We start from the raw sequence: 27,070 nt of genomic DNA on the forward strand, positions 1-27,070 counted from the left end.
GCATTCCTGGGAGCCCAGCTGTGTGTTTGGCTACCTGCTCCCCGACCTAAGTCTACCTCCTCTCCTAGTCTGCTGTGGCAAGTGAAGAACCTTCCTCCACTTCAGACACTTCAGGTTGATCTGTGAGTGAGCTTTGCATGCACTGCCAAGAGACAATGATGAAGCTGTGGACTGAAAATGGGGCAAAACAGGAGAAGGCTGAAAAAGGCATTGAGGAGAGGGGGATTCTTACGTGGAGAAAGCATTGTTCTGTTTCTCACATCGGATCCCCTTGCAGTTGTTCGGCTCATCGATCGCTCTGGTCTCATAATAAAAGTAAAGCTGGTTCAATCCATTGGCAAAAGCCAGAAGGACCAGGCAGTAGATGAAGAGGAATTTGAGGATATCAAGCAACATTCTCCCCAAAGAGATCTGCAGAGGCCCTAAATGGGAGTTGGCTGTGAACAGGGATATGAGACGCAATGAACTTAAAATGTTGGATATCGCAAAGAGTGCTTCTGCAATCAGAGTTGGGTGCCACATTTCCCATTCTTCCCTTGGACGAGAACCATTATACTGAAAGAAAGAAGTGCACAAGATGAGAAGTACAAGTGAGCGTTTATAAAACTTTATTCTCTTCCCTCTCTCCTACACCCAAATAAAGTCACCAAAGTAAGCATCAAACATTCATTTATACAACAAATCCTATATACACAGGACCTGTTGTATAAATGAAAAAACACTTTTTTTCCCACCAGAACAACACATGATGCTAATAACTTTCTTCCTTCCATCCGAATATATATCTAGCATATAGACGTAGAAAAATGATTTTCAGGGCAATCATTTGGAGCAATCACCCATGGTTTATCAACAGACATTTTCTAACTGTGGGTTTCCCAGATTGTTAGGGAGTGTCACTGGAACTGAGCCACTGGTATGACCAACATAGTGGAGACAAACTACACTGCTTCCTAATGAGATTTCAAATTAAATTTACCTCTTCAATTCCCCATCTATTTTGTCTGAGCACCACGGTCAGATTGTTACTGAAGGACAAGGGATATATATTCAGCATCTGCAGCATGTATAGTGCTCATTCTGATTTCCCTGCTGAGTGCAGTTTGGGGCTGATGGAGCATCCTTAGAGGATTGTTACTCAGAGGTTTCTACTAATTTTTTTGCAGTCTGTCATGTATTCCATACTATTACAAATAGCATGTCTATCTTCCACGTAATGAGTTTAACACAGCCTAAACAGGGGTGTATGAATGTATTTTATTTTCCTTTGACAGCCAGAGGACTCTCCCTCTGGCACAAATAAAGAACCAGAGGGTTGAAGGAGGGGAAGAATCAGTATTTCTAGGGTTGTTATCCATTTTTCAGCCCTGTCTGGGATTTCTAGCTCCTAGAACATTGGGTATCCAGCCTTGTAGAAAGATGGCTTTATTGTGAGACCTAAGGTCAAATGGGAATTTGTCACTTAAAATTGTCTTTACCTCTCATGAAAAGTAGCCATGCAATAGCCCACAGTGTCCAGGGCATAGCAGCTAGCAGACACCACAAGTAGGTGGGCAGTGGCCACAGGACCTCTCAAAGTGACAAAGGCAGCTCTAGGCCCAGGGGTCCCATGGTCAGGGCTGCCCAAGCAGAGCTCAGGAGCCACTGTGCTGATTTTGTCATATTCACCTCAGGGCCACTCTGATTTTGCTCTTGACCTCCTCACCCTTGAGGACAGTGCCTGCATGCTGAAAAGCCACTTCCAGGAAGCCAGAGATGACTTGGCCTGCAAGGGGATGTGCTTCTGACACCTTAACCCCATTCCCACCAGAACAGCCCTCCCTCCTACCCCCCATTAAAGAGCAAGTTTACTTTAAAAAGACAAAACAAATAATACCCCAAACTGCCTTTATCTCTCAACTTCACCATAGAATGAAGATAATATCTACACCTACCCACTACATACATTTGTGATTATGTATGCATATGTGAAAGTCTGTGTACACTATGAGGAAAGATGTTATGAAAACACACAAAAAATTGCTTATTACCTTCCTAAGACATAAATAGATTTGGCCTGAAATTCAACCTGAAGCATATTGCCTTGAGCTCTCATCTAAATATCACAGTTTCTCAGGACTCTATGTAAACGACTTTCCTGAGAAAATGTTGCATTGGGGGCCAAATTGTATTGCTAGCATTTCTAAAATATGCTTCAGTTACAACAACTGAGGAAACTGATATTGTTAATTTGTGTATATCCAATATTCTTTACTGTTGGAGGAGTTTGGAGAAACCTTGCCACAATTCTGCTTCTGTTTCAGATAGACTTTAGTTGGCCAATCAGTTTTGTACACTCTTGGCCCAATCATATATCTCTACATTTTTCCTTCCAAAAAATATGCTGCTCTGCTGTGGAGATGTGGGCATTGTTATGCCTGTTTTACAAGTGGAGGAACTGAAATACAGAGAGGCAGAGTAACTTGCCTAAGATCACACAGCAAGTTGATGTCAGGTCCAGGACTAAAATTCTAACCTGTAAAGACTCAGCCTAGCACTATTTCTATTAAGTGTTACTTATATCATAGTTGATATCACAGTACATATGGTAGATAGACATTTAAAGGTTTTGAGGTATATGTAAAAGACAGATAATATTTGCTGATAAAAAACAGACCTGTGTTTTAAAACTAGAAATTATTAACTGGAGCATATATAGCTCATAATTTAGGATTTTTTCTATGCACAGCCACAACTATAACCACAGGGAAGTCTTATGCTCATTAGATGGTAAGCCTGAATTTGCAGAACACTCAGAAGTGTGAAAGATGATTCTTGTGACCTATCTATGCTTTGCATACACCTTTGAAGAAAGATATAAAATATGAGAGCAGGAAATACATTTGGACCTCATTTATTATGGAGGTCAGCAAAAATGTTCTGTTAAGGGTGAGATAGTACATACACAGTGGGGCAAAAGTAGGTTTGCAGTTGTGAGTTCACAAAACACAGAGGGTTTTTGTGTTATTTATTGATTATTGTATTATTTCCCACATGAACCACTGTAAACCTACATTTGCCCCATCCTGTGTTTTTAGCTTTGTAAACTCTATTTGTGGTCCCTGTAGCCATTACTTAACTCTTTTCTTGTAAAACTAATAGAGAGTATGTAAAAAAAATACATGTGGAAGGAGGCCACATTGTCCCTGCAGACCATAGTTTTCTGGCTTATAATCTAACACAAGTGGTTTTTCAACTTTGTTCCTTGAAACTTGAAACATCAGTGGAGGCATCTGGTGGCCACTGTGGGAGCCAAAGAAGAGGACTGGAAGAGCATTCCTCATTTCAAATTTGGTCCTTTAAGCTTTTTAATATATTGAACTTCTGCATAAATTTTAATTTCAAAATGTGGTTCCATGAAAAATTAAAAGGTTGAAAGCCACAGATCTAGTCCAATCTTATTTTTCAGAGGCAGAATCTAAGTGTCAGAGAGGTTGAAGGATGACCTATGGTAATCCAATTTGTGAATATCAAAGAAAGGATTAAATTTGGGTTTCCTGACTCTTGAGTTAGTGATTTTGGGAGGAAAGTGATCTTCCTCATATTTTCTGAGATGGACTGTACCTTAAAAATTGGCCTTCATGCCTTTCAAAGGGGTGTGAACTGCATTCTGTCAAGTCAAAAGCAAAATAGGAGGAGAAACAGACTAATATGAAGACTCAGTCATAACAACAATGGGTGTGTGTGTGTCTACAGCCAAGTACTGGCTAAAGAAAGAACTATAATTCAATGGAAGTAAGGTGGTGGTGAAATAAATCTAGGTGATACAATCTTAGAAGACAAAACGACAATTATTCTTTATTTGTATGGTTATCTGGAGGGGAGCACTGAAGGACAACCTTATATGTATTTATTCCTTTTCAATACTTCAGTATATGCCTTTTGGTTCCTGTTGTTGTAGACCACATGAAATGGAGTGTATGTGGTCTGTCCAGAAGGTATCCAGCCATGTAAAATGAAAAATATAGACATTTCTAGAACATACAAGATACAAGAAACACTGTACATAGGACAATGATGCCTCAGTCCCCTTCAAAGTAGGCACCTTCGGACCTCACACAGTACTCCCAATCACCATCAGCTGCCTTGTTGTATTTTCCTGAGTCTCATTGATTATATGAAATTTCTTCCCTTTCAAAGGTGATTTTAATTTTGGGAAAATCCAGAAGTCACAGAATGCCAAATCTGGGCTGTAGGGGGACTGAATCACCTGGGTGATTTCATGCTTCACAAAAAAACTCTGCATAAGACATGATGCATGAGTGGTTGTGTCGTTGTGATATAGCTGCCAATCACCAGTTGCCCACAGTTGTGGCCTTCTAAATAGTTTGCACAGAGAAATGTTCAAGCTTAATATTAAATTTGATGCAAATTTGTTGCTCTATTTGCTCAGTTATTTTGAATGTGATGGCCACACAGTACACATGCTCACTCAATGGCATCTACTGCCCCTACTGACTAGTCCAGTGGTCATTATTGTTCAGGCATGCACATTCCAGTGCACTCTCCTTGGCTGCCAGGGTACATTGATGTCATGCAATTCATCCTCACTATATTAATAATAGATGGACTTTTCCCAGACAGACCTCATATATATTGTTCACTAGTTTTTTACTCCAATAAAAGATCCCTAAGCCAGCTTATCCCATGGTGCTTCTGTACTTCTTCAATACAACAATGATCTAAAATGTTTCAAGGAGACTGAGAACCAGAACTTTTCTGGCTTTACCTCATATGGGTTGGCTCATCCTACTTAGAGAAGTTCATCTCAGGCTGGTGTGCTCCATGAATGAATAGACTACACTGCCCATTTATAATTTCTCATTGCAAATTCAAAGTCTGCATGTGGCATGTCTTGTTTTGTAAATCTTCTTTTTTATTGAAGGACTCCAGCTTGTTGGCAAATGTTTCCTTTGAGTTAAGTATTTTTCAGTTAAGGGACATTCATTCAGATTATTAGAGCTGACTTATTCTTATATTCTGTGGTGCAGAAGTGTCTAGCTTCTTGGAAGCCTTACCAGTGAAGTTGGATAGGTTATGTGATCAGCTAACATTTGGCATCAACAGGTATGTTTTCATGTCACCAAGAGTTAATAATTTTCTTGATCATTTATTCTAATCTTCCTGTTTAAGAAAAACCCACCAACTTCTAGATTGATAATTAATTGTTCCTCCAGTGTATAAATACCACTTCTAAAGGAAGAATTTTTTTAAGCAAACAGTGTTACTTACTTAGTCATCAGAGTGCCAAAATGACATGGATTTCATCCAGCTACATTAACCAGATATTCAAACATTTCCTTACCAGGTTTTTCTTGTAAAGAAGTTGTAAGTATGTGCTAAACAACATAGGCTTCTTAAAAATGTTTCATGACTGCATTCAATATTCATGCTCCATATAAGTAACTCCAAAGATCTTAAGATTTATGCAATATGCACATTAAGGATATAAAAAATAAAGTAAGCTGTTGGAGATTGGGAGACAGCCATATTCCCATTTTAAAACTTAATGCAGAATTTAGTGCTAAAGAGCATGACTGACTAGGTAATCTTGGTGACATCAGCCTTTTCTCATATTGGAGAAGTTCAACTCAGGTAGTAGGAAGATGGCCATTTCAATATCTAATGAGTACCAAACCTGAACTTGAAGCCTGTGACTATCCAATATGAAGAACAGAGTATGAAACTATTTTTTTCAGGATAATTCAGGTTGTACAACATTCGGGAAATGCATCAAGTTGGTGTGTGTATATGTGTGTATATATACATTATCTGAACTGGTACAGAGACATAAGTTGGCTTATATTTAAAAAGCTGGATTTATCCCAGCTCGAATGATCATCCTGGTGGTAGAAGTGGTGAGGGAGGCAGAGGCAATTAAAGGTCTATGTCTCATGCAGTGAAGTTTCTAGTGTTCTGTTATCTGTCACATGAAGAACACTTGGGGAAGTGTGAATATTTAGCTTTGAGAAGAGACAACTCAGTGGGTTAGAGAGAGATGACTGCATACTGGATGCACTATTATGGAGGAGGAACACCCTTGTTTGGTTTGAACCCACATGGAAGAAGGATTGCTAATGAATGTGTCAAAGGAATAAAATATTAGAAAAATATAAAGTTAGCTCTTTTTAATGAAGTGAAAAGGGTTGAAAGAAGCTTTTGGAGACAGAGAGCTTAGTGTTTTTTTTTCCTCTTTCCTATGAAAACATTAGTAGACCATCTTCTTGGAAAAGATATTGGTAGAGAGGATTTAAATGCTTACTGCATGGATGGGTAGCTGAAAACCATCTTACTTTCAGAGTTTAAGAAGCTAAGGATTCATTTGCAAGTTGCTCCATTCTCCACTTTTTTTGCTTAGGTGGACAATGCTTAAAAACTATTAAAAGAAAGTTTATACGGTACTTGCCCACAGGGATGGGACTGTCATCAACATTTTCCCCTTAAACTGTTTATGTCCTGAGTGCTAAAACTTAATGTAACCCAAATAATTGGTTAAGAAAAATGGCAGACATCCCAAGTTACCTTGAAATAGGCCACGATCTTCAAGGAAATAGTTGCCAGGTAGAGTGAGTTCATTGCAAAATCCATCAGGTTCCACCAGTCATGGATATATTCAGTAAATCCACCAACCCACATTTCTTTAATCTCCCCCCAAATGAAACCTGAAGAATGGAAGCAAAAGGTATATTTCTTCACAAGGTCAGAATAGTCATCATAGTCATTTTAGGAGGATTTCCCCAGTAACGAAAGATGAAAAAGTAAATCAATTGGGATCAGTGGCATAAAGCCCCTAGATAAAGTAATCATTTACCTATTTTTCTTTTTTTAATCTTGCCTCCCAGTCTTGAACTTATCAAACCGATAGACTTTCCCTTAATATGCACATATGTTATACTTTTCTGGCTACTACTCACTTGAGTGTTATTACTATAGTTACTGGAATGCTGTTATAATTTTGGATGCCAGATTCTACCAACTTCCAATTTTAGAGTGGAAGTAATTTCATCAATAAATTAATTTGGTCAATATTTTCTCATAGTTCTTAGTTTCTAATATGGGCTTAGGGGAAATGTCTCCACAAATTTTTAAGTGAGAAAGCCTACCATGGAACAAAATACTTGATGTCAGAGCTGGAGCCAGGCAATAGAGCCCAAAATAATTTAGAATCATTTTTTCTCCTCTCTCTTCTCATTGTGTGGTGATCTTATGGAATTCTGCTTGATAACATAGATGCCTTGAAATGTGGACAGCAGTAAAGGGTATGGCTGTAGTCTAAGGCAGTGCTTCTTAGACTTTAAAGTGCATATGAGTCACCTGTGGATGATCAAATGCAGATTCTGATTTTGTAGACCCAGGGTGGGACTTGATATTCTGTATGTCTAATAAGCTCTAGGTGATACTGACATTGCTGGATGGGGGTCCACTGTTTGAAAAGCAAGGACTTAGAGGATGGCAATGCATTAGAGGATCCAGTGCAATCTAATTATGCTTAGAGACTCCTGGTGAGGCTACTTTTTATCATGAATTGTGCGAATTTCCCAGGTTCCCCTCCAGATTGTAAAATCAATATCCAAATAGTATGTCTACTCTGAATAAGTACCTGGATTGTGTGGGATAGCCATCAGAAAACAATAGATCTATGTGCCCCCTCTCCCAGTTATGGGAAAGAGGGCATTGAATAGACTGATTAGCATATGCCTTGCCTAACTTACCTGAGGCCCATCCCGATTGACACTTGGCTTTCCTTCTACACCAACTGACAGACATTGTCCTTGTCTTTGATGATGTTAGGTGAGCAGAAACAACACTTGGGTGCATTGCCAATCTCACTGTAAGACAGGCACTACTGAGTGACCAGGCCCTAGGAAAAAAGGAACTACATTTCTGAGAGTCCTAACAAAGGACTACCCCACTGCACAGAGGGAAGCTGCCTTAGTTCAGGGCCAGTAAAACTGTCTATTTCAGTAGTTTCTTTAGACAAGACCAGCAGTCAGTCTGGACATACCCTGGTCTTTTAGACTCACCAAGAACCCAAGGTAATATCATCCATTCCACAACAGTTGGGGGAGGTCCCTGTACATGAAGGTCTGTCCTGACGATGTGCTGAGAAGCCAGAAGAAGCATGAAGAGGAAGGTCAGATATGATGCTGTGTGACAGATAAACTTGATAAAGGGTTTCTTGATGAATAGACCAAGGTTGCTCCTGGGTGAGATCAGATAAGCTATAGATAGCATGGGAAACAGGAACCCAATGGTCATGCAGGTTAGAAGCTTGACTACCCAGTGTTTCCGCCGCCATCCAGGGAAGCCATCATACCACAGAGTGGCAAGCAACTGTTGGCAATTGGGCTGAGCAACAAACTGGGAAAAGAAGAGAAAAAATTAGGCATCTGAAATGACCAGGAGGAAGTCTACATTCATAGTACCTTTCCAAGCTTACAGCCAGCTGCATGGACAATTCCCCAAAGAGGCCTGGTTTCTAGGTTCCCATGAATGGATCTAACCCAAGAGACAGCTCTACATGTCAAGAATAGATCTTCCTTAGGATTATTTGTTTCATGTATTAAACAAAGTCACTCTGTTTGGTTTGTGCCCTGACATGCCTTTCTATTCCCCTTGCCATCATATTACAGAAATGATTCCTAAAAGCTTGGTCTGCATCAAAATCACCCAGGAAACATTAAAAAAATCCATATCCCAGGAAGACCACAGGCTGACTAAATGAGCCTCTTCGTGTGTGGGGGATGTGGGGGGTGGGTAGTGTCTGGGTAGCTGTTTTATAAAATTCTCCTGTGAATTCACATGCTTTTTAGCAGATACTTATGGGGATATTTCATTTCAAATAGATTTACATTTTCATTCCCCTAGCCTATGTAACACATCAACAAATGTGCACTTTGGGCAAAAACACAAACTGGCATGGAATCAGCTCATGCCTGTGGCTATAGTTTAGTATGGAAATGAATTCCCGTTTTGATTTTATGTTTTCTCTCCTTTGGTTCTGAGCACCTCTTGGTTGGCTAGCAATGAGTCAGGTTGTTACTTTGCCATTTATTTAACACCTTCTTCAGTCAAGACATGTAAAGAAAAAAAATAAATTTTGGGGCCAATATTATAACATGTATACAACTCAGATGGGCTTTTACTTAAAATCAGTCTACAAAGTGTCAGTGATTAAATAAATCTGTGCTGGATGAATCTTGGCAGGGCCCTCTGTCTCTAAAGCCTTCTTTCCTTAGTGTATGCAGGAGAGTGAACTCTGGTAGCTAAGTCAAATCTTTTAGTTGCAACTACAAAGTGTTCTTGATATAATCAGATTAACTACCATCTATTGAGCTCTTATAGTGTGCCAGGCACTGTACCACATTTTCACATATATCATCTCACAGTAACCCTAAAAGCAGATATTAGTATTATACCCATTTTACAGATGATTGGACCGAGCCCAAGCTTACATTCTTAGAAAGTTGTGGAGCCAGTATTGAAACACTAGCTTGGCTGACCAAAGACCAAAGTCATAAAAAATCTATGAACGGTATGGTCTGAGGCTTGCAAAAAACTGATATTCCCAGTATCTTACCCATTGACCTTACAACAGTGATTAAAATGCCCATATAATTTATTATTTTGGATTGAGGCATTGTAGTTATATTTATGTTTTTAGGATTTAGTAATATATGAAACTACTATCTATTATTAAGAGTTTAAAGTAAGTATATCATATTAGCTAATTATCTAGCTATAAGGGACCTGCCTACCAGCAAAGCCCAGAAGCTTTGGGGCCCTCCTAGGTCTGGGCTCCTGACTAGAAGCTAGTATGAGGAGAAGTGATGCTAAGAACATGAGGGAAATCCTAAAGATCTTAGCTGCATGGTTTATCTCCAGGCCAGATCTTTACGGGACCCATGTTTTCAACCTGCATAAATATTTTCTTTATAAACCTCCTAGGGCCCTCACTGCAGTTGTTTTTTCCTCTGCAAAGCTTCGTTTCTCCAATGCTCCCAGGTAAGGACTGAAAATTATTTTTTCTTTACTGCTGCATAGAACTTTTGGAAAAGCTATAGCTTTTTTTCCCTTTAACATAAAGCTGTGTTTTAAGTGGAGTGGCTCAATAGATATTTGCCCCTCCAAAGGATAATTCTTAATAGGAATAAAGTCAGGTTCCATTGGAAAGGGCCCACCCCCCCCAGACAACTAGCAAACCACTTTGAATTAATCTCAGCAGAGGTCTGTCTTCATTCATTCAGTGAAGATAATTAATTATCTCTCACCAGTCTATTTTATGCGATTTTTGTTTCTACAGCTGTCTAAATAATCATGTGGCTTGTGCCTGATTCACATGCTGAACCTAAAGCAGAACAGAGTTTGACTTGTTCATTGCCAAGGATATGTAAGACCAATGTGATTCAATTTAGGCATTTCAACAAGCATTTCCACGTAGCTGCTCTTGTGCTCAGCTCTGTGCTCAGTTTTCTCATGGGGAGAGAGGTACAACAAGAGAGACTAACAGTGATTCAGGATTTCTTTGAGAGACCAATGAAACTCATGTAAAGCATGTAACAGGACAATACTATTTGTGCTTAGAGACCTTCAAAAGCAGTACAAATGGTAAGTGTCAGGTTCCCAGATGGTTGGCTCTCATAGACCAGTGAAGGCCACTCTTCTCCAAATCAAGAGATTTTGTTAGAAAGGACATTTGAAAAATGCCACTTTCATTTCCTGTTACCACTATTTTGTAAAATAAAAGGTCAGAATAAATTCTAGTCCTGCAAACTGTATCCACTTACCATTAGGTAAAGCTCATTACTTTGTTATCATGCACCCTAACTTAGGAATTCAGGGCATTCAGAGATGGTAAAAATCAGTAGGCACTAGAGTCGGAAAGAAAAGCTGCAGAAGACTTCCACCAAGATGGAGGCATAGGTGGAGATGCCATGCCTTCTCACACAACCAAGTTTAGAGACAATGAAATATTAGCAACAGAAAACACAGCCAAAACACAGAAAATTGAACTTTTCGGAAGTCTGATAACAACAAATTCTTCAGCCTGACCGGTAAGAGGTTGAAGCCAGCAGCTGGCGGAGCGGGGTTGCACAGGAAAACTTCATCAGGCGGACTCAGGCGCGTAGATCCCAGGCGTGGGGTTGCAACGGGCAGACCCAGTGAGTGACCCAGTGAGCGACAGGCGGACCCAGCAGATAGACTGGCGAAGGAGTGAGCAGTGAGATGGGACCCCACAGGCCCCAGCAGGGGGAAGCAGCAGAGGGGGCCGCTATTTCCCAGCTCCACCTCCGCCCCCACATATAGCCTCACAACCCAGTGACCTGGGCGGCCCCGCCCTGGTGAACACCTAAGGCTCTGCTCCTCATACTTAATGAGTACAGACAGACCAAAAATGGCTCAAGAAGATCTCAAAGCCCCAGAGCCCATAAATATAGGTGACAAAAAAATAGCAAAACTTTCACATGCACAGTTCAAAACACTGGTGATCAGGATGCTCACAGAGCTGATTGATTTTAGTCACAAACTAGAGGAACATATGAAGGCTAAACTAACTGAAATGAAGGGAATTGCACAGGAAACCAATAGTGATGAAAAGGAAACTGGAACTCAAATCACGGGAGTGAACCAGAAGGAAGAAAAAAATGACCAAACAGAAAAGGATGAAGAAACAGGAATTCAAAAAAATGAGTAGAGACTTAGGAACCTCCAGGACATCTTTAAACGCTCCAACTTCTGAATTATAGGGGTACCAAAAGGGGGAAAGGAACAGCCACCAGTGGAAAACTTATTTGAACAAATAATAAAGGAGAATTTCCCTAATCTGGCAAAGGAAATAGACTTCCAGGAAATCCAGGAAGCTCAGAGAGTCCCAAAGAAGGTGGACCCAAGAAGGAACACACCAAGGCACATCATCATTACATTATCCAAGATTAAAATGAAGGAGAGAATCCTAGAAGCAGCAAGAGCTAAGGGGACAGTCACCTACAAAGGAGTTCCCATCACACTGTCAGCAGATTTCTCAAAAGAGACCTTACAGGTAAGAAGGGGCTGGAAAGAGGTATTCCAAGTCATGAAATCCAAAGACCTACAACCAAGATTACTCTATCCAGCCAAACTTTCGTTTAGAATGGAAGGACAGATAAAGTGCTTCTCAGATAAGATCAAATTCAAGGAGTTCATCATCACCAAGCCCTTCCTTATTATATGAAATGTTAAAGGGACTTATCTAAGGAAAAGAAGATACAAAAGATGAACAGTGAAAGGACAGCAAACTCACAGTTATTAACAACCGCACCTAAAACAAAAGCAAACTAAGAGGACAGCTATATCAGGAGTGGAAACATAGAAATGAAGATCACATGGAGGGTTAGCAACAGGGGAGTGGGAGGAGGAGAAGGGGGGAGAAGGTACAGAGAATAAGTAGCATAGACGGTAGGTAGAAAATAGATAGGGGGAGGGCAAGAATAGTATGGCAAATATAGAATCTAAATAACTTGAGACACATGATCATAAACTAAAGGGGGAATGGTGGGGGTGGGGGGATGCAGGGTTGAGGGGAATGAAGGGGGGAATAGAACAACTGTAATGGCATAATCAATAAAATCAAATAAAATTAAAAAAGATAAATAAAAATAAAATTTTAAAAAAAGAAAAGAAAAGCTGCAGAGAATCATTAAATCAGAGAACCTCACTTCCTCTGCAAGCCTTCCCTGATTGCCCCAGCCAGATGAGATCCCTCTGTGAGCCCAGACCTCTTTGCTTCTTCCTTGTGATACCTCTTAAAGTCTGTCTCATGTTACACTTACTTGTAGAACCCATGACTTGGCCTTCTTACAATAATAAGTGTCTGAAGGGGAGGGACAATTTTGTATGTGTATGACTTTTCATACCTCAAAGGGCTTTGCAGGCATTAACTGTATTTGTTAAAACGATACGTTTTTCATCTCTGTCTCCATGTTAAATTTCAGACCTTAATGTTCAGTTGCCCAGGGGACATTTCAAGCACATAATCCAACAGAATTCTTTTCCACCAAAGTTCCCCCAGACATGCACACACAGAGGATTCCCTTTGCACCTTGCATGTTGTGTTCTTTCAAAGCATGTCTCTAGTAGTACTTATAATAGTCATTTAATCTATGATAGTCATAGATTAAATGTATGCAGGATTTCTTATGTTTTGGGTCCTTTTAAAGTGCTTTGCATATATTAACAAACCCAGAAGTTTGTGTGTGTGTGTGTGTGTGTATTTCAACTAGTATTTATAATTTCTCCAATTCTAAAAGTAATACATGATTATTATTTAAAATTTAGAAAATATACAAAAGTTTGAAGATGAAAACTTAAAGCACCCATAACCCCATTACCAAGAGGCCAGGTGACTTTTGTGTTCTCCCTCTCTGCCCTCATCTGTCTCTTGACCTCCGTGAATGCACACATACACATACAATGTGATGATGACAAAGTTTTATAGGCTCTTGTCAATTAGTATTGCTTTGGGAGCATTTCTTATCTCACTAAATACTTTTCACAACATTTCTTCTCTTTACCCACTCTCTGAATATATGGAGCACTCCTACTGTGGCCCACTCCCTTCCCATACCTCTATCACACCCCTCTGGCCTTGCTTTTGACTCTCTGTTCTCATTGGTAATATATTTATACCCACTTTACAGATAAGAAAACAGAGTCAGAAAGGTTAAATTATAATAATGATAACAATTATCAATTGAGTACCTACTGTATGTCAAGCACTGTAGTGAGAACTCAGAGTAGTGAGCTAGGGATAGATTTCCCTGGTAATTGTTTGAGTCCCCACTCTCTGAAGAAGCAATGAAAAATGAAGAAAAGTCCCCTGGCAGGAGCAGAGAATCTGGGGGTGGCAGATACCCTCTTGAGAAGTAAGCCATATTGTGAAGGAGAGAAAAAAAGATAGTAGCAGTGAGCTTCCAGTCCCACATTTAGTCACTTACCTGGGTATTTTCAGATGATTTGAAATTGTTGAGTGTGTACAAAAGTGCAATAGGTGAGACTGGAAATAAGGTCACCTTGATATATTTAACATTCAAAGGTTTGTAAAAAAATAATACAGACCTCCTGACTGGTGTAGCTCAGTGGACTGCGCATGGGCCTGCGAACCAGACAATCGTGGTTCGATTCCCAGTCAGGGCACATGCCGGGGTTGCAGGTCGGTTCCCTGCAGGCCACTTCCCAGCAGGGGACGCATGAAAGGCAACCATACATTGATGTTTCTCCCCCTCTCTCCTTCCCTTCCCCTCTAAAGAGAAATAAATAAAATCTTAAAAAAAAATACAGACCTGTTTTCCTGGGAAGTAATTGGCAATGGGTTATCTTTGTGTGTTCCTTAAAAGAAATCAACTGACTTCAAGCTGGGGAACTTAACAGTTGTAAACATTTCTTCCTTTAGTTCATGTGGAGGAAAAGAATATCTGAAAGGTGATAATGAATCGCTGCCCACCCCCTCCCCAGGGAGAAGATGAGGAGGGTTTTAAAGAAAAATTGAGTTCCAATCTGTGGCAAGATCTGAGATGAGGACCTTTCTTAGTAGTTTGAAGAGATTTACTAATCTTTCCAGAACTTTCTTACACTCCCTCAGTGAATGGTTGCATATTGGAATAGGCTCAACTTTCAGTGCATCACATGTCAAAGGATAGCTGGGTGTGTATAAGGCTGTATTTAAAAAGCCAGCCAGCAGAAATTATCAGTGATATTAGAATGAGTTTTGTTGGTTTGTTTTATAGTTGCTAATTAAGCTGGGCTCTGACAAGGAGAAAATGCTCAAAATGTAAGTTAGTGGCAATGCAAATTTTCTTGAAGAGGAAGAAATGTTCAGAACATCTTTCTTCTCTCACCATTACAATGATCTTACTGAGCCATACTATCACAAAATGATTCAGCTTTTTATCACTGCAGCAGAAATTTGAGACAAAGAATAGATTTTGGCAAGTAGTTTAGGCCCATTTTATGAGTGGAAGTAGTCCCTACATATTACATGTAGTCTCTAACACAATTTGATACTTTTCTACTCACATAATTAATCTATGGAGATTATTTTAAAAAGGAGGTGCCTGTTTACCCAGGTATTACTGAGCACTTTGTATTCAGCTGGCTGCTGTTGTAATTAGCTAACAGATATGATTCCTGAGATGGGATACCAATATCAATGGTGCAAACTCACAAAATAAGTCAAGTGGTAATCATACCTCTATTTTAAAACTAGAGCTAAGCCTCACTAATTTAACTAAATGAAGGAAGGTGAAGCTAGATTCTGAAAACTCTGGTTTAGAGCACATTATTTAAATACAATTTTTCATTTTCCAGTATACATAGCATTCAGAATTAGCTAAATGGGCTTTTCTGACAAATGTTATAATTCTCCTGTGCTGGAGGTGATGGGCTCTGAATGCATCTACTGTGGCTGAATTATGTCCAGTGCAATGGCTTCTTCTAGTGATGAAATAGCAGCAGAGGGTGACAGGATCTCACTTCCTACACCAAAAGGGGCATTCCAGAAGGAAAAATAGGAGACTGTATTGGAAAACTTCTCACCATGGAGAAGCAGAGAGCAATAAATCATTGATCAAGCTGATGATAAATCTAACAGAGCAAAGGGGAAATATAATGAGAGTCAAAGAGGCAACTGAATCAGATGCCATAAGTCTTTGAGAGCTGGGTGCAGTGGCAGTACCAAGTGCACCGCTGGAAGGATGCTACAGGTACACATATCCACAGCCCCTATTCAAAACTTCTTGGGACCAGATGTGTTTTGTAATTGTAAATTTGTTCAATTTTAGAACAGTAATATGTCTGTGCCATATATTATGTAATACCCCCAGTGGAGTTTGAGGCAGCACTCATAATCAGGGTTGCCAAATTTAGCAAATAAAAATGCAAGGCATCCAGTTACACTTGAATTCGGATAAATAGTGAATAATTTTTTAGTATAACTATGTCCCAAATATTGTAAGAAACATACTTATACTAAAAAATTATTCACTGTTTATTTGAAATTTCAGTTTCACAGATATCTTGTAATATATCTGGCAATATACTATAATTAAATACATTAATATTTCAGCAGTGAAACCTATGAATGTTTAGACTCAATGAAATAAATCAAGACCACAAATTTCCTCACATCAGTTTATATCAGTTTTCCACCATATAAGGTTTGATAGAAAATTTATTAATTTTTTTGTTTTGGTCTTCAGAACTTGGTAACTTTTAGAATTTTGGACCTGTAATCAATAAAGAAAAGAAAACAATGGAAAGATCTATGGTGAGATACGTTCATGCCTTCAGTGTATCTAGTTCTTAAGGACCAAGTTTCCAACCCCCCTCTTTAGATTACAGGATGTGTTCAAGTAGTGCAGATCCTGAGGGATTGTGGTGAATGGGAGATAAAATCACATATGCCCAAATAATTTTCACAGTTTCAAAAAGTTTTGGCTGGAGGTTTCATGAACTGCTGTGAGCTGCCCCCTTCCTTTACCATCTTCAGCATGAAATCAGAAAAAAGGAGGTGGAGGAAGCTTAACTCCTCTCTGTAATAAATAACACATTTTGAAAATATACTTATTGAACTCTGACTCTGATTTGGCTTCTGATTTGTAGCGACACTTGGGGCAAGCAAATGTTTGTGTTTGGGTCTTTATCTGTTCTAGGGTGATTCCACTACCCACCATGCCTTCCTCATAAGGATGACATGGTGATCAAATGGATCATGGATGGCAAAGTGCTTTGAAACATCCTCAAAATGGAAGATGGCATTTCCCATACATATTTGTTAGCTTAACAGTGCAACATAGGCTGAAAATACAAAGATATGTTTAATATGGTAGAGCAGTAGCATGGTCTTTGCAGTCAGACAGAAAGACCTGGTGTTAAAATTTCAGCTCCACCACTAGAGCTGGGTGGTGGGCTGGGTGACCTTGACAAATTACTTAACCTCTCTGTCTCTCAATTTCCCTATCTGAAAAATGAAGATTATACTAGTAATCCATGCTATAGGTCATTATGAAGATTAAGAGAGTTAATTTAGCCCCTGGCAACAAGTCATTTTTATTATAGATTATTGTAAATATTAGATGAAGAAGCAATCAATTAGCTATTTTCTTTTTTTATTTTTTAAAATTTTTTATTGATTATGCTGTTACAGTTGTTCTATTCCCCCCTTCATTCCCCTCCACCCTACCCCCTTTCCCCACCATTACCCCCCCTTTAGTTTATGACCATGTGTCTCAAGTCCTTTAGATTCTATATTTCCCATGCTATTCTTGCCCCCCCCATCTATTTTCTATCTACTGTCTATGCTACTTATTTTCTGTACCTTCTCCCCCTTCTCCTCCTCCCACTCCCCTGTTGCTAACCCTCCTTGAGATCTTCATTTCTATGTTTCCACTCCTGATCTAGCTGTCCTTTTAGTTTGCTTTCATTTTAGGTGTGGTTGTTAATAACTGTGAGTTTGTTGTCCTTTCACTGTTCATGTTTCTTTAACTTCTTTTTCTTAGATAAGTCCCTTTAACATTTCATATAATAAGGGCTTGGTGATGATGAACTCCTTGAATTTGATCTTATCTGAGAAGCACCTTATCTGTCCTTCCATTCTAAATGAAAGTTTTGCTGGATAGAGCAATCTTGGTTGTAGGTCTTTGGATTTCATGACTTGGAATACCTCTTTCCAGCCCCTTCTTGCCTGTAAGGTCTCCTTTGAGAAATCTGCTGACAGTCTGATGGGGACTCCTTTCTAGGTGACTGTCCCCTTAGCTCTTGCTGCTTCTAGGATTCTCTCCTTCATTTTAATCTTGGCTAATGTAATTACGATGTGCCTTGGTGTGTTCCTTCTTGGGTCCAACTTCTTTGGTACTCTCTTCCTGGATTTCCTGGAAGTCTATTTCCTTTGCCAGATTGGGGAAATTCCCCTTTATTATTTGTTCAAATAAGTTTTCCACCTGTGGCTGTGCCTTTCCCCCTTCTGGTACCCCTATAATTCGGATGTTGGAGCGTTTAAAAATGTCCTGGAGGTTCCTAAGACTCTCCTCATTTCTTTGAATTCTTGCTTCTTGACTCTTTTCTGTTTGGCCGTTATTTGCTTTCTTCTGGTCCACTCCATTGATTTGAGTCCCAGTTTCCTTTTCATTGCTATTGGTGTCCTGTGCAATTCCATTCATTTCAATTAGTTTCGCCTTCATATATTTGTCTAATTTGTCGGTATAATCAACCAGTTCTGTGAGGATCCTGATCACCAATGTTTTAAACTGTGCGTCTGTGAGTTTTGCTATTTCTTCATTGCTTAGATCTATTGGCTCTGGGGCTCTGAGATCCTCCTGCGCCATTCTTGGTCTGTTCGGGCCCTTTAAGTATGAGAAGCGGCGCCTTGGATTCCCAGGTCGCTGGGTTGTGACGCTGTATGTGGGGGCATGGCCAGAGCGGGAAAATGGCGACCCCCTCAGCCGCTTCTCACAGCTGGGTGCGGATTAGCGTCTTAGGTGGTTCACCTGGGCCGGGCTATGACGCTGTATGTGGAGGTGGGGTCAGAGCAGGGAAATGGCAGCACCCTCCACTGCCGCTTGCGTGGGGACCTGCCGGCCTGGTCCAACCGCCCACTCCCTCGCCTGTCCACCCGCGCACAAATGCGCGACCTCAGTCAACACGCAGCCCCGGGCCGGCTGTCTCCCCCGCGGTCGCTCGCCTGGTTGCTCGCTGCGTCGCTCACTAGGTCTGACCCTGTGCCTGGATTCTGTGGGCCTGAGTCTGTCTGGCCGAGTCCTCCTGTGCAACCCTGCTCCGCCAGCCGCTGGTTTCGCCCGTTACCGGTCAGGTTGAAGAATTTGTTGTTAACGGACTTCCGAAAAGTTCAATTTTCCGTGTTCTGACTGTGTTTTCTGTTGCTAATATTTAGTTTTCTCTAATCTTGGTTGTGTGAGAAGGCACAGCACATCCACCTATGCCTCCATCTTGGCGGAAGTCTTGTTTTTAATTTGTTGAGTAGATTTTACTTATAGGTAAAATCATATGCTATTTGTCTTTCACTGCCTGGTTGATTTCACTTAGTATAATGCTCTCCGGTTTTATATATGCTGTCACAAAGGGTAGGAGCTCCTTCTTTCTTTCAGCTGCATAGTATTCCATCATGTAAATATACCATAGTTTTTTGAACCACTCATTTACTGATGGGTACTTAGGTTGCTTCCAGCACTTGCTATTATAAATTGTGCTGCTATGAACTGTGGGATGCATAGGTTCTTTTAAATTGGTGTTTCAGGGTTCTTAGGGTATGATCCCAGCAGTGGAATTGTGGGGACAAAAGGAATTTTCATTTTTAGCTTTCTGAGGAAATTCCATACTGTTTTCCACAGTGGCTTCACCAGTCTGCATTCCCACCAACAGTGCACTAGGGTTCCTTTTTCTCCATGTCCTCTCCAACACTTGTTTGTTGATTTGTTTATGATGGCCATTCTGACTAATGTCAACTGGTTCTCATTGTGGTTTTATTTTTAAATTTTTTTTATTTTAATGGTTGTTCAAGCACAGTTTTGTGTCTTTTACTCCCATCCCAGCCCACCTACCAAACCCTCCCCCCTCCCTCCCATTTCCACCCCTCCAAGTTTTTGTCCACGTGTCTTTTATACTTGTTCCTGTAAACCCTTTCTCTTTTCCCCTGAAATTTCCTCCCCTCTCTCCTCTGGACACTGTCAACCTGTTCTCTATTTCAGTGGCTTTGGTTATATTTAGCTTGTTTGATTGTTCTGTTGTTTAGGTTCCTGTTAAAGGTGAGATTATGTGGTATTTGTCTTTTACCACCTGGCTTATTTCACCTAGCATAATGCTTTCCAGTTCCATCTATGCTGTTGCAAAGGGTAGGGGCTCCTTCTTTCTTTCTGCTGCATAAAATTCCATTGTGTAAATGTACCAAAGTTTTTTGATCCATTCATTTACTGATGGACATTTAGGTTGCTTCCAGCACTTGGCGATTGTAAATTGTGCTGCTATGAACACTGGGATGCATAGTTCTTTTGGATTGGTGTTTCAGGGTTCTTATTCATTGTGGCTTTAATTTGCATTTTTGCTGGCTAGTGATCCTGAGCATTCTTTCATATGTCTCTGGGCCCTTTGTATGTCCTCCTTGGAGAAGTTTCTGTTAAGGTCCTTTGCCAATTTTTAAATTGTATTGTTTGTCTCATCCGTGGTGGCCAGGGCGGTGGGCCCTGGGGGTGGAGACCCCCACAAAGTCCCATTTGTTTACTCTTTCCATTATGTCCCTTTCTCTAGCAGATATATTGGTGAAAAATATTACCGTGTGGAATATGTGAGATTTTCCTGCCTATGTTCTCCTCTAGGACATTTACAGCATCACAACTTATATTTAAGTTTTTTATCCACCTTGATTTTATTTTTGTATATGGTGTAAGTTGCTGATCAAGTCTCACTTTTTTGCATGTAGCTGTCCAGCTCTCCCAACACCATTTGTTGAAGAGGCTATTTTTACTCTATTTTATGATTCTGCCCTCTTTCGCAAATGTTAATTGACCATGGAGACTTTGGTTTATTTCTGGGCTCCCCATTCTGTTGCATAGACCTATGTATCTGTTCTTATGCTAGTACCATAATGTTTTGATGACCATGGGCTTGTAATATGGTTTGATGTCAGGTATCATGATCCCTCCTACTTTGTTCTTCTATCTCAAAATTGCTGTGGGTATTTGTGGTCATTTATGGTTCCATATAAATTTTTGAAATGTTTGTTCAGTATCTGTGAAATATGTTACTGATATTTTAAACTGATAAGAACAGACACTACACTTGATCTTAGCCAAAAGACTGAGAAGCAATTGTTATTGGCATTTTACTAGGTATTGCATTGAATATATAAATTCCTTTGGGTAGTATGTACATTTCGATGATGTTAATTCTTTCAATCCATGAACATGGTACATACTTCCATTTGTTTGTATCTTCCTTAATTTTTTTCTTCAGTGTTGTGTAGTTTTCTGAGTATAGGGCTTTTACCTCCTTGGTTAGGTTTAGTCCTAGGTACTTAATTTTTCTTGTTATTATATCAAATGGGATATTTTTCCAAATTTATGTTTCTGATATTTCATTGTGGCTGTACAAAAATGCCTTCAGTTTCTGAATGCTGACTTTGTGTCCCGCTGTTTTGCCAAATTAATTTATTAGGTTGAGTAGTTTTTAGGTGGAGTCTATAGGATTATCTATGTACACTATCATGTCATCTGCAAACAATGACAGTTTACATTCCTCCTTTATAATATGAATGTATGTTATTTCTTCTTCTTGTATGATTACTGTGGCTAGGACTTCCAGTACTATCTTGAATAGAAGAGGTGAAAGTGGACATTCTTGTATTTCCTCATCTTAGTGGGAAAGCTTTTATTTTGCCCATTGAGTTTGATGTTGGCTATAGTTTTCTTGTATATGGCTTTATTATATTGAGGAATGCTCCCTCTATTCCCACTTTGCTGAGTGTTTTTATTATAAATGGGTGCTGTACCTTATCAAATGCTCTTTCCTTATCTATTGATATGATCATGTCATTTTTGTGTTTCCTTTTGTTTATGTGTTGTATTACATTTATTGATTTGCAAATATTGTACCACCCTTGGATCCCTGGGATGGATTTGTCTTGCTCATGGTGTGTGGTCTTCTTAATGTATTGCTGGATGCAGCTTCTAATATTTTGTTGAGGATTTTAGTGTCTATGTTTATCAGCAATATTGGCCTGCAGTTTTCTTTCTTTTTGTGTCTTTGTGTGGCTGAGAGTTTAGGGTGATGGTAGCTTTATAAAAAATTTGGAAGTCTTCTGTCTTGGATTTTTTGGAATAATCTGTGAAGGAAATATAGGGGTTCTATATATATATAGACCCTCTCATCCCCCCAAAAGCAAAATACACATTTTTTAACATTTTCAAAAATAGACCACATGATAGGACACAAACAAGGCTCAATAAATTCAAGAAAACTGAAATCATATCAAGCATTTCTCAGACCACAAGGGCATGAAACTAGAAACCAACCTCAAGGAAAAAACTCAAAAACACTAAAATTAACATAGACTGAATAGCATGCTGTTAAATAATGAATGAATGAATAATGAGATCAAGGAAGAAATCAAAAAATTTCTGGAAACAAATGAAAATGCACTCACAACAATCCAAAACTTATGGGACACACAGCAAAGGCTATCTTGAGGGAGAAGTTCATAGCAATACAGGCCTATCTAAAAAAGATAGAATACCACATGATTTCACCTTTAAGTGGAACCTAATCAACAAAACAAACAAGCAAATAAATACAACCAGAGACATTGAGATTAAGAACAGACAGTAACTAGAGGGGAGATGGGAGGAGATAATGGAAGAAAAGGGTGGAGAATTTTCAGGAACAACTATAAAGGGCACATGGGAAAAACCAAGGTGGATGGAATCAGAGGTAGGAGGTAGGGATGGTTGGGGAGAGGGGGAAAAGGCAGACAACTGTATTTGAACAGCAATAAAATAAAAAAGAAAGAAACATATCAAATAAATAACCTAATCCTACATCTACAACAACAAACAAACAAAGCCTAGAGTAAGTAGAAGGAAGGAAATAACTAAGATCAAAGCAAAATTAAATAACATAGAAACTAAAAGAACATTTCTAAGGATCAATAAATTCAGGAGCTGTTTCTCTGAAAAGAAAAACAAAATTGACAGCCTTTAAGAATCAAGGAAAAAAGAGAGAGGCCTCACCCAAATAAACAAAATCAGAACTGAAAGAGGACGGATTACAACTGATACCACAGAAATACAAAGGATTGTAAGAAATTACTATGAAGAACTACATACTGAGAAATTTGAAAACCAGGGTAAAATGGACAAATTTCTAGAAAAATATAATCTTCCAAAACTGAACAAAGAAGAAGCAGAAAGCCTGAGCAGACCAATAAGAGCTGACAGAATCAAAGCAGTAATCAAAACACTGCTGGCACATAAAAGCCCTGGACCAATTGTTTCATAGGAAGAACTAACATTTTAGGAAGAGCTAACCCCTATCCTTCACAGATTATTCCAAAAAATCCAAGACAGAAGACTTCCAAATTTTTTATAAAGCCACCATCACCCTAAACTCTCAGCCACACAAAGACACAAGAAAGAAAGAAAACTGCAGGCCAATATTGCTGATGAACATAGACACTAAAATCCTCAACAAAATATTAGAAGCTGCATCCAGCAATACATTAAGAAGACCACACACCATGAGCAAGACAAATCCATCCCAGGGATCCAAGGGTGGTACAATATTTGCAAATCAATAAATGTAATACAACACATAAACAAAAGGAAACACAAAAATGACATGATCATATCAATAGATAAGGAAAGAGCATTTGATAAGGTACAGCACCCATTTATAATAAAAACACTCAGCAAAGTGGGAATAGAGGGCGCATACCTGAATATAATAAAGGCCATATACAAGAAAACTACAGCCAACATCAACTAATATATATATATCAGTTAAGTCCATTTGATCTAGGGCATTGTTCAATGCCACAATATCCTTTTTGATATTTTCTTTGGAAGATCTAGTCATTGTTGACAGTGGGGTGTTAAAGACCCCTAGTATATGTATGCTGCTGTCTGTGTTTTTCTTGAAGTCCTTCAAGATTTTCCTTATAAATATGAGTGCTCTTATGTTGGGTGCATATATGTTTAGAATGTGTATGTCTTCTTGATGGATTCTTCCCTTGAGTATTATGAAGTATCCTTCTGGGTCTCTTTATGGCCTTTGTTTTGAAGTCCATATTGACAGCTATGAGTGTTGCTATCCCGTTTTTTTTCCTGTCTATTTGCCTGGAACATTTTTTCTAACCCTTTACCTTCAGTCTGTGTAGGTCTTTTGTCCTGAGGTGGGTCTCTTTTAGGCAGCATATGTGTGGGTAATGCTTTTTTATCCATTCAGCTATTCTATGTCTTTTGATTAGAGCATTTAATCTATTTACATTTAAGGTTATTGTTGATAGGTACTTATTCATTGCCATTTCTCTCCCTTCGTACTTGAGTTCCTCTCTCTGTCATTCTTTTTCTGCCTTTTCTTAAAGCATTCCCTTTAGTATTTCTTTCAATGCTCGTTTGGAGATAGAGTATTTTTTCAGCCTTCTTTTATCTGGGAAACTCCTCATTTCACTTTCCATTTTAATTGAGAATTTTGTTGGATAGAGTAGTCTTGGTTGCAGGCCTTTGCTTTTCATTACTTGGAATATTTCTTGCCATCCCCTACTGGCTTGTAGTGTTTCCAATGAGAAGCCAGTTGCTAGCCTTATTGCAGCTCCCTTGCTCTCTTGTATGTTACTTCCTGTTTCTCCCTTGCTGTCTTTAGGATTCTCTCTTTGTCTTGAAATTTTGCCATTTTAATTATGATGTCTCTTGAATTCAGCCTCTTTGGGTTCTTCTTTTTGGGATCCTCTCTGCTTCTGGTATTTATGTAACTATTTCTCGCTTCAAAGTAGGGAAGTTTTCCATCATTACTTTTTCAATCAGGTTCTCTATTCCTTTCTCTTCTTCTTCTGGTATCCCTATTATACTGATATTATTATGTTTCATGTTATGCTGCAGTTCTCTTAAGCTGTCTTTGTTCTTTTTGAGTCTTTTTTTATTTTCTTGATCTTTCTTGGAGTTTTTTTTCTACCTTGTCAACCAGCTCACTGATTCAATCTTCTGCTTCATCTAGCTTGATTTTGATTCCTTCTACTATGTACTTCATTCAGAAAATTATTCTTCATTTCCTCTTGGCTATTATTGATAATTTATTCTTTTAATTTTCATGTTGATATAGTTTGCAGTAAGTTCCTCATGATTTTCCCTGTAGTTTTTGGTACTTGTCAATGAGCTCATTGAGCTTCCTTATAACCATTGCTTTGAACTCCATATCTGATAGCTGACTTGCCTCTATTACATTTAGCATTCTTTCTGAAGCCTCCTCCTTTCCTTTCATTTGGGGATTGTTTCTTTGTCTTCCCATTGTTTGCGAGACTCTTCTTGTTACTCTGTGCTTCTTAAATTGATCTCTTCTGACTACATGAGTTTGTGGTATAAACTTCTATGGCATGACACCTCTGAGATTCAGTGGTGCAGACTCTTTGATCTCCTGAACTTGATACTGTTGGGATGCACTTTATTTTGGCTTTCTGGATATAATTGTGTTTTGATTGTTGTTGGGTCATTCTTTGGAGGGTCCCTCTCTCCAGATGTTTGACTGAGGGTCACTCCACCCTCTATTGTCTTGTATGCTCTTGTGCAAGTGCTACCAGAACACAGCCACAAAGCCCATGGAACAAACCCACGTCTGCAAAAATACCTCCCTCCACCCTGCAATCCCAGTATCAACAACAAAGGAACCAGTATTAATAAGGGTGTAAAGGGGTTAAAACTATTGTAATAAAGGTGAAAAATAAAGTATAGTATAAATTCTAGTGACTTAATATGTACAAGCTTGCTGGACAAGAAATGAATGTTAAAAAGCTATGCAGGAAAGAAAATATTGCTAATTATGAAGAAGACCACAGTGGATTTTGTCATGGTAGCCTCTAATATTTACTACTGTTTTTTCTTTCTAGATCCACCTCTGGTGGTATCATATATTGAACTCATCTGACCTTAGGCAGCCTGCAGGGAGACTTCCAGGGAAGTACTGTTTGTTACTATCTCCTTCAGTTGTTATTCTAGTGACTCTGCACTCAGCAGTCAGGTTTAAGCACCATACGGTGGGGTAGAATCTCTCATGGGGTCAAGGCTATTTTTCCCCCTCAGGCTCCTACTGCTTGGAGGGCGGTGGTCTGCCTGAGCAGGATGGCTGCTACTATAGGGAGGATGACTCAGTTGCAGGATCCCAGCATGTAATTTCTCAGCTTTCTCCCAAAGCTTCCATCCCTAGTCTTATTTCAGGTGTCTCTAGCCCGCTCTGCCCCTACCTTTGCCAGAGCCCTTGGTAAGTGGTAGCAAGCAAATAATTGTGCATTGGTCCTTAAAACAGTTCTTTGGGTCTCCTGCCATCAGTCTCTGGCAGATAGCAATCCTGCCACTTTTCACTGCTGGTTGTTACCTGTGTACTTTCTGGGGCTCTGGTGCTTTAGGCTGGGGATCCCAGCTTATGGTTTAGACCCTATTCTTCTCAGGCACATACAACTAGCCGCTTAATTATCCCTCCGGTGCTGCCACTTGTGGGCACCCAAGTAGCCCTCACAAGTCTCCACCACACTCCTGACTAGTCAGTTAGTGGTGAAGCTGAGTCTTCTGGCTGTCTGAGGTTATAAGGCTTCTCTCTCTGCTGTTGTTCAGTTGTTTGTTCTGGGTGATTTCTTTACAATTTAGTTGTAATCCCAGATTGGTCCTGGGAGGAGGTTAGTGTGGCTTCCATTCACTGTTCCACAATCTTGCCTCCTCAATAAAGTTTTATTGAAATGCAGACACTCTCTTTTGTTTACATATTTTCTATAGCTGTTTTTGTGCTGCAGTGACAGAGTTGAGTAATTACAACAGAAAGCATATGGGCCACAATGCCTAAAATATTTATCTGTTCTTTACAGATAAAGTTTGATTATCCCTCTATCCCCAAGTTCTAAGTAGCATATCATAGTTTCTGGTATGTAGACTTTGTTGTTACAGCTGAGGTCAAACTTTGGCTTTGGTATTTATTAACAGTGTGCCCTTGGACAAGTCATTTTACTTCCATTGTGCCTCAGTTTCCCCATCTGTAAAATGTGAACAATACTATTATCTATTTCTTAGCTTTCTTGTGAGCATTAAATAAGACATTATGCATGAAAAGTTCTTAGCACAGTGTTTGGACGCCTGGTATGTAGTAAACTCTTAATATTGGTAGGTAAATTATTTGCAATGGTAATGACAACATATAGAATATAGTTCTGTGTCTGGCATATAGTAAATTTTCACTTAAATACCAAATATTTATATTTATCTTATTTTTGCTAACTTCTCTAGGACCTTCTAGT

At 39.3% G+C, this 27,070-nt stretch overlaps 1 protein-coding gene and 1 pseudogene across 1 annotated transcript in view; both read right to left on the minus strand.

The window, feature by feature from the left end:
* TRPC5 (transient receptor potential cation channel subfamily C member 5) overlaps positions 1 to 27,070 on the minus strand; it is a 158,236-nt gene that overhangs the window by 53,364 nt on the left and 77,802 nt on the right. Inside the window, exons 3-5 of the mRNA XM_053657523.1 lie at positions 8,064 to 8,400; positions 6,562 to 6,701; positions 233 to 555 (exon numbers count right to left, since the gene is read on the minus strand). Of these exons, the coding sequence (XP_053513498.1) occupies positions 233 to 555; positions 6,562 to 6,701; positions 8,064 to 8,400 (800 nt within the window). The remainder of the gene's footprint in view (positions 1 to 232; positions 556 to 6,561; positions 6,702 to 8,063; positions 8,401 to 27,070) is intronic.
* Positions 20,774 to 20,892, minus strand: LOC119065262 (uncharacterized; annotated as a pseudogene).

The sequence above is a fragment of the Artibeus jamaicensis genome, unplaced genomic scaffold, assembly GCF_021234435.1.
Source record: "Artibeus jamaicensis isolate MK-2021 breed Jamaican fruit bat unplaced genomic scaffold, CSHL_Jam_final scaffold_461, whole genome shotgun sequence".
In the NCBI taxonomy this organism is placed as follows: domain Eukaryota; kingdom Metazoa; phylum Chordata; class Mammalia; order Chiroptera; family Phyllostomidae; genus Artibeus; species Artibeus jamaicensis.